General features: G+C 46.7%; 3 protein-coding genes across 3 annotated transcripts in view; 2 read left to right on the top strand and 1 right to left on the bottom strand.

Annotated features, from left to right (window-relative positions):
* Window positions 1–13,276, bottom strand: part of MAK (male germ cell associated kinase) — a 303,103-nt gene that overhangs the window by 81,245 nt on the left and 208,582 nt on the right. The window lies entirely within an intron of this gene.
* The window catches only part of GCNT2 (glucosaminyl (N-acetyl) transferase 2 (I blood group)), an 83,443-nt gene that overhangs the window by 15,930 nt on the left and 54,237 nt on the right, over window positions 1–13,276 (top strand). The gene's annotated exons all lie outside the window — the stretch shown is intronic.
* LOC112853769 (N-acetyllactosaminide beta-1,6-N-acetylglucosaminyl-transferase-like) lies at window positions 10,766–12,257 on the top strand. The gene is made up of 2 exons (XM_025917346.2): window positions 10,766–12,065; window positions 12,202–12,257. The coding sequence occupies exons 1-2, from the start codon at window positions 11,144–11,146 to the stop codon at window positions 12,255–12,257; spliced, it is 978 nt and encodes a 325-aa protein (XP_025773131.2). The 5' UTR covers window positions 10,766–11,143.

Genomic DNA, 13,276 nt, shown 5'->3' with positions numbered 1-13,276 from the left:
TATCTTATCATTTTCGAAGAGTGCAGTCCTGATGTTTCCTCATGATTAGATTCAAGTTATGCCTCTTGGGTAGAGATACCAAAGAAATGATGCTGTGGAAACACGTTAGTTGACATTCATCTATAAGGTAGAGCCTTCTCTTCTTCCCGTGTGTTTGTTTGTTCACATCCCTGTGAACATGGATTCCCATTTCACTCACTGGGTTCCAGTCCATTACAACTTGTAGTTATCTTTCTGCTGAAATTATCCCAGGCTTAGCCAACGGGGGCTCCTTCAAGCTGGCTGTTGTGTCCCTTCAAGACCGTGATTCTTTGAGAACTTCCTTCCTTGCATTTAACCTGTCTTGGAACCAGTCATTTTCTTCAAGGAACCCAGTTCCATTTCATAGAGAATGATATTTAGAAGCCACGGTCTGGGCCCTCAAGCACATGATTACTTCTACGTCTTTTCAGGCTCTGAGCTAGAAAAAAATACACGTGTGTGTAGGCATAACATCTGTCTACGCACATGACGCACACTCACGCGTGTGCATTCTCGAACAGGTACTCCAAGTCATTCACATATTCACACGCACATGCCCGTCTATAGTTTAGGTTTCCAAATATATATTACAACCACAAGTTCACACTGAGATCTCCAGTTCCAATCCAACAACACGGGGTTTCTTCCCTCCACTTCCTTCCCTAGCAGCGAGGAACCCAGCCCTGGTTCGCCTCAGTGCCTTCATGGATTTCCTTGCTCCCGCCCTGTGAAATCAGTCCTCCTCAGGGTGCTTAGCTGAAATGCCCACCCCACAACGTGCTCCCAGGATCCACCTCCCCCTGGCTGTAGCTTTAGCCCCTGGGAGAGACTGGGAGCTCGGAATGAATTTTGATACTTTCATAAACTTAGTTGTTGTTGGGAGGCCGTTCAGTACGTCAATATGTAAAATACAAAGTTTGGCTCCAACTCTACCTGACATCATGAGCTTTGGTAATATGTTGGGCCTCTCTGAGTCTCACTTGCTCATCTGTAAAATGGGGCTAATAACGGTGCTTACTTTGCAGAGTTGATGTGAGCCTTGAATGATGCTCTCTGTGAAATGCTGACCGACGACTTGGCACCTGCCGAGTATTAACTCAAGTGTTATCTTTATCAGTGTTGTATGGGTCAGAGACCCAGCAGGAAACCCACAGCGTACTTAGAAATTAGGCTAAGCAAGAAGGACTTACCACAGGGACTATTTCTGAAGGTGTGGGCAGAGTGGAGGGAAAATCTAAGGGGTATTACAAAACCGAGGGCCAGTAATAGTGGAACTATTACCATTTCTCGACCTGAAAGGAGTGGTTGGAAAAAAGTGCTGTGGCCAGGGGCCCTTTGAGAAGAAAGAACTTCAGTCAAAGGAGGCAGCTCTCCTGCTGAGGATGGCAAGAAAAGAGCTGGGGAGCCAGCCACTTGAGCCCTGTCTTGTACCCTCATTGGCAAACCCAAAGGGAGCCAGAGCTGCTTGATCCACTCCCTATATGTCAGCCCTCTTACAGGGTGGAGAACAGAGGGAGGGATCTACAAGGGCCAAATGGAGGGGTGTCTGGCTGGCTCTGTCCGGAGAGCATGTGACTCTTGATCTCAGGGCTGGGAATTCGAGCCCCACATTGGGTGTAGAGGTTACTTACGAATAAAATCCTTAAAAATATATCAACGGGGGTGCCTGGGTGGCTCAGTCAGTTGACCGTCCAACTTTGGTTCAGGTCATGATCTCGCGGTTCGTGAGTTCAAGCCCCACATCGGGTTCCCTGCTGTCAGCCTGTCCGTGCGGAGCCCGCTTCAGATCCTCTGTCCCTCTCTCTCTGCCCCCTCCCCTGCTTGTGTTCTCCTCCCCCCCCACTAAATAAATATGTGTATATAAAGGGGCGCCTGGATGGCTCAGTGGGTTAAGCATCTGACTCTTGATTTTGGCCTAGGTCATGATCTCATGGTTCATGAGATCAAGCCCCATGTCAGGCTTTGCACTGTCAGCACAGAGCCTGCTTGGGATTCTCTCTCTCCCCCCTCTCTCTGCCCCTCCCCTGTGCTCTCTCTCTCTCAAAATAAAAAAAAAAAAATTAAAAAAAATATATATGGGCCTATAACAATAAAAGGGCCAAATGAAAGCTGTTCAACTCCATTATTCAAGTTGTGGAGCAGGGGCATGTTTTGGTAAAACTGGTGACTGATTCTGGCAGAATTCTTGCAATAGTGTATCAAACCCCTGTCAATATACCAATCATGTGGATGGCCTCAGACTTAGTCTTCCTGTGAAAGGAAAGCTTAAAAAAAAAAAAAAAAAAAAAAAAAAAAAAGAAAGAAAGAAACTTGGCAAGTCACCGGGACAGCAGGTGTCTGAGAACTGCGAAGGGCTGGGGATCCAGGAAGCGTGAGACAAGATCTGAGCACCTGGTGTCCCCAAGTCAGAACGGAGGAGGAAGAAGTGATTGGGCACATCCGGGTACTGATGCCATTCCGGGTCCTGCGTGCAGAGGCGCAGGATGGCACAATGACTCACATTCCAGCCCTGGGTCACCCCTCCTCACCGAGTGACCCCAGACCGGGAGGTTCTTGAGTGTCAATTCCACATCGGGCAGGTGAGCTGGTGTCAGGAGCCAGAGGGGGAACCCCCTTAGCAGTCAGGTTGCTTAAGGGACAAGTAAGGGGGCTCCAGTACGTGGTACTGGAGAGTATTTGGCCGCAGGCGATGATAACTCGTGAACGTTCGTTATTCCAGGACTCCCGATCCCCAGTCACCTGGAAGGTTCACCTGGCAGAGTTTTTCTGGCAGAAGGACCATGACTCATTTCATTCATTCATTCATTCATTCATTCTTGGTGAAGAATTTTATGACATAGGAAAGCGCACAGATCAGTAAGGAGTGTTGGGCTCAGTGCGGTGTCACTGACAAAACACACCCAAGTAACAACCATCTAAACACAGAACGTGACCAGTATCCCAGTCACTACCCTGATGTCTAACACCATAGATTACTTTCACCTTTGTTCTTCATTAACATGGAAATAACGACATGTACTCTTTTCCTGTCTGGCTTTTTTTGCTCGGTGTTGTGTCTGTGAGATTCACGTTTTGTGTGGTAGGCAGTTATATATATATATATATTTTTTTTTTTTCAGGCAGCTATATTTTTTCATTCTCATTGCTGTGTAGACAGAAGGAGGTGCATGAGGTGAGGAGGGATGATTTTGCCCCCCAGGGACCATTTGGCGATACCTGGAACTATTTTTGGTTGTCACCACTTGCAGTGGGGTGGGAGGGGGCAAGGAGGCTATTGGCACTTAGTGGGTAGAGGCCAGAGATACCGCTAAAAATCTACAATGCAAGGGACAGCCCCCACAACAAGGCACGTTCAACCTAAAGTGCCAGTAGTCCCAAGGCTGAGAAACCCTGATGGCATTTGGGCTGGTGGGCGTTAGGGTCTACTGTGAATATGGCTGCAGCGAATATTTACTTGCACTTCCTTTGATAAATGCGTATGCACTTCTATTGACGAAATCCCTGGGAAAGGCATCACTGGGTCGTAGGACCTGCCTGTGCTCAACTTTGGTAGATACTGCATTTTCCAGACTTGTGTCCATTCCCACTTTGACCAGCAGTACATGAGGTTCAGAGTGTTTCACACCTGCACCAAGATTTGGTATTTTCTGCCTTTTTTTCTCTCTTTCTCGCTCTCTTTTTTTTTTTTTTTCCTCTTAGTTGTATTTTCTTTTTCTTTCTTTTTTTTTAGTTTATTTATTTATTTATTTAGAGAGAGAGCGCATGTGTGAGCAGGAGAGAGGCAGAGAGAGAGAGGGAGAGAAAGAATCCCGATCAGGCTCAGAATAGAACCCAACGCAGAGTTCGAGCCCACGAACCATGAGATCATGACCTGAGCCGAAATCAAGAGTCGGATGCTGAGCCACCCAGGCGCCCCTCGTTCTTGTTTTTTAATCTCTCTCCTACACCCCTCCTCTAATTCAACTTATGGCATATTAGATGCCCAAAACATCAGCTTTTGTCAGTAAATAATCCTGTTCTGTATTTTGTGGGAGACTGGGATTATGCACAGGTGTGCTTGCTGTATATGTTGGTCCCAAGAGCCTGCTAGAAATGCAGATTGTTAAATTCCGCCTGGAAGTTACTACCTCTTGCCTGCAACCTGTATTTTAACAACCCCTCCAGGTGATGGGATGCTTGACAGAAGTTTGCATACTTTTGATCTGGATGATCCTTATCCCCAAGCCACAAGAACACCTAGTTTGGGCTGAACACTTTTAGAAACAAATGTTTTAGTTCTTCCAGGGATAAAGAATTCACTTCCACATGTACATTCAGTGGTAAGTTTCATCAGTGGTAATTGGCCGTGACTTCTTTGGGGTCATTTGTTTTTCATTTTCTAAGCCTCCAGCTACGGGGAGATTGCCTCCTATCTGCACATGCTTGGACATTTGCCTATTTGAATGTGTGTACACTGTGTTTTGCAAGTATTTGCTTAGCACTCTTTAGCATCCAGGAAGTGTTTCCATGATCCCTTCACTCCATCAAAATCGGAGGCAGATCACTTCACCTCACACCGCTGTGATGTGACCCATCTAGCTGGACCATGCTCTGGACCTGCTCTCTAGGTTTTAAGATTCTGCACGTTAAACTTCTTCCTGCCTCCAAAATGAGAGTTTTAATAATGCTTTGGGTTCCACCATCTAGAAAACAGCTTCTTCTGTTGCTAATTAGATGAAGGGTGTAGAAAGCAAAATGATTGTGTCTCAGGAGAAGGTGGATTTTCCCCAGTGAACCCCAGGACTCCCCAGTTATGGGAGAATTGTTGTTTTAAAGATGTGCTTTGGAAATGTCTCCTTTCTTCTCTTTAACATCATGATCATTATCATGAAAAACACAAACAAAAGCCTCCATTGACAAACTATCTGGTCCCCCAGAACAGAGTTATGTAGTTGGCCATCCAAAGGGAATTAGATTGTCCTCATTCTCTACTTGCCTGTGAATTCCTGTGAATTTCCTGTGAATTGCATTCAAGGGAAAAACATAAATCCCTATGTTTTATTTTTTTAAGTTTAGTTATTTATTTTGAGAGACGGGGGGTGGGGGGGGGTGCAGAGAGAGAGGAAAAGAGAATCCCATGAATCATGAGATCAGGACCTGAGCCGAAATGGACGCTTAACTGCTTAACCTGAGCCAAGTTGGACGCTTAACCGACTGAGCCCCCCGGGTGCCCCCCACCTACATTTTATAATTAAAAATGAATCCCTGAGTCATTTGGCCTGCTTCAATAACAAAGGAAACCACACAAAAATGACCTTCCAAAGGACAGCCATCAGCAAACCCAAGAAATGATATAATCTCACCTCATTCACACAACCATTTCTGCCAGCGTGTGACTTATGCTCTCAATGCTCCTTCAACAAACTTCATTCTGCTGTTATTTAACATTTTAAATGTAGTATGCCTGCTCAAGCCTGTATCCCCTCAATGTCTCTCCCAACTAAAGGACAACAGTTAATTGGGAGTGGAAAAACAAGTCCCAGAACAATGATGAAAGTGTAATGAAGTTTACATAAGTACACGCGATTAAACAAAGAAAAGGTACATGAGGAAATGCAAACACAGTTCAGTGCTGATGTGGGACATTCATAGTTAGGTCTCTCTAGGTGTATGCTGAAACAGGAGAGTGAAGAAAGGACTATCGGGACAGTAAAATCACACATCTAGAACTAGACGTAACTAAAACATCCACTTAAGAGAAAAAATCATGAAGGGCTCTCCTCGCATAGCTCTCCTATGCTATTCCAATATCTAAAATAAAACGGTGGGTATAAATTAAAATAGAAACAGAAATAGAAATTTATATTATAGGTTTTAACACTCCTTCCCCATCGCTAAATTCTGGACCTCTTAAACAAGCATTGAACGCAGTGTGTGCCCAATGGCCCGCCGGCTATAACACAAGGGAAGACTCTTGGAGTTGCTGGACCACGGTAGGAACAGGGGGGAGATGTCCCTGCCGTCCTACAGGTCACCTTCTAGCTAGCCTGGTACTCTGAGGTCACGGCTCACTGATGGGAAGGTTTTATGTGCTGCTCAACCTGTGAGGTTCTAGATTCACAACTCTGCCTGGGAAATTTCTCCACATTGGGCTTTCTTGTTTTTGTGTTCTTGCTCCCTCCTGTAATGTCTCCAACTGGAATGGATGCCTTCTCCAGATTCGGAGTATAGGAACACACACGTTGAAGGCGCTTTCTCACCATCCCAGCTTCTAGGGAGCTTTTTCTCCTCTGAGCGCCCCCTACATTTAGTGGCTACCCTCTTGTTTGGAACGGATCCATAGTCTTCTATGTTTCATTGGTTATGCATTTTCAGCTAAATGTATTTTGAAGCCTAGGGAGGAGACGATCTCCTGCGGGACGGGGGTCATACTTCACACTTCCTGGATTTGTCACTGCTGCTTTGTGGACTCACCTTTCACATTCTGAATTACAGCTCAAAGGGCCATAATTTTAGCCAAAAGGGACCATAGAGAACATCCTTTTTTTTTTTTTAAGTTTATTTATTTTGAGAGAGAGAGAGAGAATGCACACAAGCACAAGAGTAGGGGAGGGGCAGACAGAGAAAGAGGGAGAGAGAGAGGCTCTGTGCTGTCAGTGCTGAGCCCCATGGTGGGCTTGATCTCACGAACCATGAGATCATGACCTGAGCCGAAACCAGGAGACAGACGCTTAACCGACTGAGCCACCCAGGCACCCCGGGAGCATCTTGTTTTAAAGATGAAGCAAGTGGGGGCCCAAGATCACATAATCAGTTAAAGGTGGAACAGTAACTAGAACCCAGGTGTCCTGAGTTTTGCACCATGACCTGTTAGCAATATTGTGGGGGTGAATGGGCACCCCTTCTTGATATTCAAATGAAAACACATCTTGCATGGTTTCCCACAGAAATTTGATTGAAAGTTGTGGGTTTTTAAATATCGTTTCATCTGTCTGGTCAATCAGTCTGGTCAGTTTTTGTGTGTCAAAATAAAAGACACCAGTTGTTCTGTTCCCAGTTCCAGCTAGGAGCGCATTTACCCATGAGCACCTGGAACCATGGGGGGGGGGTGTGGTCTTTCATTCATTCATTCAACACATACAAACAGGTAAATAGTATAAATAAGGTAACATACACATTTCTACATTACAACGTTGAGGGAGTGAAAAAGCAAGTCTAGACTTTCCACTAATTTCTTAGCGACCCTGGGACTTTAAATCCTTCTATCTGCATTTCTTTATCTAAGGAAAAACTCAAAAGATGCCACATCTGATGTTCTGGTTCATTAAAGCCTTGGACTTGTTTCTAGAAGACACTTAAGGTGTAGCCAGCACCTTTACCTCATACTTTCAGAGGCTTTATTTACAATTATTATTTTTTAAACACTTAATTTTTTTAATGTTTTTATTTATTTCTTTTAAGACAGAGAGAGAGCCCGTGTGCACACACACAAGTGGGGGAGGGGCAGGGAGAGGGGGGAGAGAGAGAATCCCAAGCAGGCCCCACACCTTTGGCGCACAGCCAGACGCAGAGCTTGAACCCACGAGCCCTGAGATCGTGACCTGAGCTGAAATCAAGAGTCAGACACTTAACCCACTGAGCCACCCAGGTGCTCTGATTTTTATCATTATTAATGTGATTATATTATCATTATAAACGTAAGCGTTTATGGGCTGACGTAAACTTCTCACCGTGGATTAGTTTGCTCTCGCCCTTCCTTCTGTTCTCCTGTTGGCATGTGTTGCCTGGGAACACTCCTCCACCTAAAAATGTCTTTGGTGGTGTTCCTTTGCAGCAAGATGAAGGCCAAGTGCTTCATGCAAGGTCTTTTACGACTGCCTGGTTAGCCACAATTTCTGTTGTGCCACTGCCTTCAGCTCAACCCTCTTTAGGTCTCCCCCTTCACATGGGAAGCCGATCAGTGCTGGGATGTCAGAGGATACTCTTTCTCCTCTTTGATTATTTAAAAAAATTTTTTAAAAAATATTTATATTTATTTTTGAGACAGACAGAGAGAGAGAGAGAGAGAGAGAGAGAGAGCATGAGCAGGGGAGGGGCAGAGAGAGAGGGAGACACAGAATCCGAAGCAGGCTCCAGACTCTGAGCGGTCAGCACAGAGCCCGACGCGGGGCTCAAACTCACAACCTGAGATCATGACCTGAGCTGAAGTCGGTCACTTAACCGACTGAGCCACCCAGGCACCCCCATTTCTTTATTTCATAGAGATTCTGAATCTTCTATCATTTCAAATAAAGGGATACCCTCTTCATTTTGGAGCTGTGTTCTGGACAGCTCCATAGCTGGAAAAATTCTTAAATAATGTACAGAAAATAAAAACTGCTGAATGGAATGAAGAGCAGGCTCTGAAGGTGGCCCCAGGGAAGAGTCAACACGTCTAGCCTGATTAATTGGCTGGTTCGGGAATAACTGCTTCCAAAGGAGCCCCGAGGTTTGGTTGCTAGGCCTGCAGGTGCCAAACCGGTCCCTGCCTGCAGTCAAAGGCGTGTAGGGAAGGAAGGCTGAACTGTTCAGTCTCAGTAGCGAAAACACAGGCCGAGGTGTGTGTTCTGGGTAAGCAGGTCTTCTGGCCTATTAGGAGGGAAAGGTAACAGGTACAGCCTTTCTCTATTGCAACATGAAGTTTCTTAAAAGGTTCTCCTGTGAGCTTTTTTTTTTTTTTTCTAAATACCAGAATCTGCGGGGGGGGGGGGGGGGGGGGCAAATTGGCCCAAGGACAGCCGAAAGGGCAGAGAGGAAAAACAGCTATACGTTTAACACGCAAACAATGCCATTCGAGGTAATAGACTGAATACAGAAACATTAGGATCGCTCCTAATTGGGCTGGTGTGTGTTTATTTCTTAATATAATGGCATTATAATGTCTGTCCCTAAGCCTGTGTAGATCTGAAACCCTGTGTTATCGGCCAGTTGGAAACAGCAATGTAAACAGGCTCGGTTGGCCTGATTAAGTTATGCGTCTGTACGCTGAACACTTTGTCAGACTGCAAATGCATTAATATTCACTCTAAGCCAAGAGGCTTTGCCAGACGAGATGCTGAAATTACTCTCTGTTGTTTTGAAATAAAATATACAATAAGCTAATCTTTAAAGGTATTGTTTGGAAGAAGAGAAGCTCGGCACTGAGCTTTCCATTATCACGCGCTCTCCATCGTTTTCTTTGCTCTATTCCGTGGAAGACACTGAGAATTAGACTCATCTGCTTTACCCGCATAAGGGTTACCTTTTCTCTTTTCCACCTGGCCTAAAAATCTGAAGGTGGGTTCTACATGGAGTTTATCTGTGGCAGGTCTTAAAGAACGGGGAGGATTTAGTAAAGGAGAGAGGAAAATAAGGTATAAGTTGGAAGAATAAAAAATGGGAACAATGGACACTGGCAGAAAGAAAAACTACAGGGCTCGGTTGATGGAGCGTGTAACTCTCGGGCTCTGGGGTTGTGAGTTCGAGCCCGGCGTTGGGCGTCGAGTTGACTTGAAAACAAAAACAAAAACAAAAAAACCACTGTGTTCAGGAAATGACGTGGCATTTACTTGGAGCAGGGTGGTTTCGGATCGCGGGGCCTCACATTTGTTTTCCTATCCGGGCCAAAGCAAGGAATCAGCCTGTTGTCCTATCAGTTCCATTAATAGCAGTGTAGAGGCTTTTCCAAAGAAGGAGAGAAAGCACCTTGGAGGGCATCGTTTCTTCACGGGGTGGGGGCTCAATCTGCATTGTGAGTTAATGCCACCGGGTGGAGGGACTGGGGTTCTGAATTCAGAGAGCGAGGAGAGATGGGAAGGCATTCAGCGGTTGAAGTGGCATTTTCGAAGTCATTTTAAATAAAATATATTCATCTATATTAAAAAAAAAAAAAAACAGCTGGTGGGAAAGTGAAGGGTTGAAGACAAGAAACTTCTAAGTCGAAGAGCTTGATATTCTTTACCCAAAACACTGCTATTTACAGGTTGGGGGAAATCACGTCCATCCTAGGTGGTCAGTATCCGACTGAGCCGATATAAAGGATGTATCTGAGTATTAGACGATGTTCTCTGGGTGTTTAAAACCCGAGTGACCCCTCCCCCCGCCCCGGGGTCCCCGAATCTGAACGTCACTTGTGGCCAGGATTCAAGTTCTTTCCGGTGGAGCTCTAGGGCCTTAAGGAAATCAGGGGGTGCAGCTGGGGACTTGTTCTGTGACCCCAACATTCTGTGACAAGCCCGCAGTGGATGCCCTAAGCCGGTGGGGGCGGGGGGGGGGGGTGAGGGGGTGCGGCTGGCACCTCATGGCACCTCACCTATGAGTCAAGGACCAGGAGCCTGCGCTGTCTGATTCCCCCCCAGGACTGGAAGTCCTGTGATCTCTGGTTTTAGAAAAGGGTAGGGCGGGGCCGGAAAGCCAGGATGGATGATGTTGTTTTTTTTTTTTCATTTTAGATCTCTGTCACCTCAGTCACTTTTGTCATTAAAGCATTGGTTGTTTTCCTTAAAGCATTTGAGCATGGAGGCCGCGTCACGTGGAAGAGTGGGGGGACCCCTGGAAGGGGGGATTGCCACGAGCCACAGGAGGGGATAACCCCGCAGCCCGTGGATGGCCAGCAGGAAACGGCACGCCTGCCAGAACACATTTCAGCTTTGCCTTTCACTGTGCTAATTCCCTGAATGGCAATAACAAGCGGGGGAGGGGGGAGGGGGGAGGCTGGGGGGGGGGGGCGTGGTGCGGGAAACACATGGGAACTGAAAGAAAAGAGATCTGAGAAACGAAATCCGCAGGGGAAAGGAGTTGCCGGTGTTTTAGGGCCACAGCCAGCAGATGCGGGCAGGGAAGCGGAGGGAGGGAAAAGGCCGGGCTTCTGGAACCTGCTGCTGGGCTTTAGACAAAGGCGGTTTGAGAAGCGGAGACCGCGAGGCGGGACCGGTTGCTCATATCAGCACGGGGGCCGGAGCCAGCAGCGGGACTCCCCGGCCTGAAAGGGGATCGATTCCCAGCGCGTCCCTCAGGCTAGGAGTTCCCGGAGTATGTGCCTGAATAAGAACGCAGAGGGAGAAGTAAGCTTGGGGGAGGCCTGGCAGATTTTGCCCGTCGTTGACAACCTGCTCCTCCGGGAGGCATGCTGCCTTCATCCATGCGTTACCTCTTCGTAGTTTCTGTTTCCTGCGTCGTCCTTTTTATCGTGCTCTACGTGTTTGGGTTCGGGGGAGAGCCGGGCTTCCAGAGGCTAAATAATTCAGACACTTGGATGCTGACTCAGGTTTGCACATCCTTTATCAAAGGCAGAACGCCTTTCCTGTGGAGAAACAAACTGAGGATTCAAGACAAGTCTTCTTGCCGGGAATACCTGACCCAAAGCCACTACATCACAGCCCCTCTGTCTAAAGAAGAAGCTGAATTTCCTTTGGCGTATATAATGGTCATCCATCACCATTTCGATACCTTTGCAAGGCTCTTTAGAGCGATTTACATGCCTCAGAACGTCTACTGTGTTCACGTGGATGAAAAGGCGACGGTCGAATTTAAAGGCGCGGTGGAACAATTACTGAGCTGCTTCCCAAATGCTTTTCTGGCTTCTAGAATGGAGCCAGTGGTCTATGGGGGGATTTCCAGGCTCCAGGCCGACCTGAACTGTGTCAAAGATCTTGCGGCCTCCAAGGTCCCATGGAGGTACGCCATCAACACGTGTGGGCAAGATTTCCCCCTGAAAACCAACAAGGAGATAGTCCGGTATCTGAAAGGATTTAAAGGGAAAAACATTACCCCGGGGGTGCTGCCCCCAGCCCACGCCATTGGACGGACTAAATACGTCCACCGGGAGCACCTGGGCAAAGAGCTTTCCTATGTGATCAGAACCACAGCGTTGAAATCACCTCCTCCCCATAACCTCACCATTTACTTCGGCTCTGCCTACGTGGCTCTATCAAGAGAGTTTACCGACTTTGTCCTCCGTGACCCGCGGGCGGTCGACTTGCTCCGGTGGTCCAAAGATACTTTCAGTCCTGATGAGCATTTCTGGGTGACGCTCAACAGGATCCCAGGTATGTGCGACGCCGTGTTTCAGGGGACAGCAGCGTGCCGTACTTGGAAAGGCCGTTCGAGAGCCTGCTCCCTTTTAGTAGACGTGCAAGATGAAAGGGAACATCTGTAGTTCTCTCTGATCCTTTCTGGATGCAGAATCAGGTTCTAGCACGGCCAAGGAATACCTTTCAGAGGTATGGCTTTACAACTGATCGTGTTCTTTTGCGTTCAGCTTACTAAATCTTTACCACGCTAGGTATTACTGTTGTCAGTCCATAGTGGTGTTCTTTCTTTCCCCCAAATTTGCCAGACCCTCTCTTGCCAGCGCTTTTCCTTCCTACCCCATCCATCAGCCAGATATCTACAGCTCAGCGGAACTGAGCTGACCACTCCCCTTATTCTTCCTTCAAAGGGTGTATCACCCCTTGGAATAATCACATTGACGTCTTTGTATGAGGTTGTTCTTGGCCTCCTCTACATTATTACCTGTGCGAAGTTGGGGTCATTTTCCCATCTTGTTAACTGCTAAGCATCCTCAGTGCTTAGAACAGATAGTAAATGGTCAATAAATATATGTTAGATAAGTGAGTGAGTGAATGAACGAATGGCCAAGCATGAAGCTTTACACCAGAGTTGTCTCCCTCAGACCCGGCGAGTTGAGAAATCGTTGGACTCGTGTGTATACCGTATCACACGGGTAGGGTTTTTTTTTTTTTTTTTTTGGAAAAGAAAATACATTTTGCTTTAGCTCAAGAATGAGATTCTAGGAACAGCTCCTTCTTTTCTCATCAGAACATTTCCACCTTTACTAATGGACCAGATGGATTCTTTTTAAAACTACATGAAACATGATAGAATCTCTTCTGCAGGAAATCTCAAGCTTTGGTCTCCATGAAAAATACAAAATGGACCTCTGATGAACTCAACAGCATTATTATAGCAGGAGAAAAACAATCATTGTTCTGGTTTTGGGGGCCTGCCAAGTTGGAAACACTGGTAGGTCCTCTCAGGCTGCAGGGCAGGGCCTGCTGGGCAATAAACATGCCAGCATTCTCTGGAAAATACCACGTTTGGGCTCTGAATCTCAGGGCGACTGGCTTGGGGAACAGGGTTTGCTCTTGTTCTGTGCCCTCTGTCTTTCCTGGCCTCCCTCTCTGTATGGCCGCCATCTTCCCACCTTCTGTCTATGGTTTCCATCATTGTCATATAATTTGGGAGGGACTCAGTACTT

The sequence above is a fragment of the Puma concolor genome, chromosome B2 (assembly GCF_028749965.1).
Source record: "Puma concolor isolate L17-30 chromosome B2, mPumCon1.1.hap2, whole genome shotgun sequence".
NCBI classification, from domain to species: Eukaryota; Metazoa; Chordata; class Mammalia; order Carnivora; family Felidae; genus Puma; species Puma concolor.
Note: the sequence above shows the minus strand (reverse complement) of the source record. Positions and strands in the feature narration are given on the sequence as shown.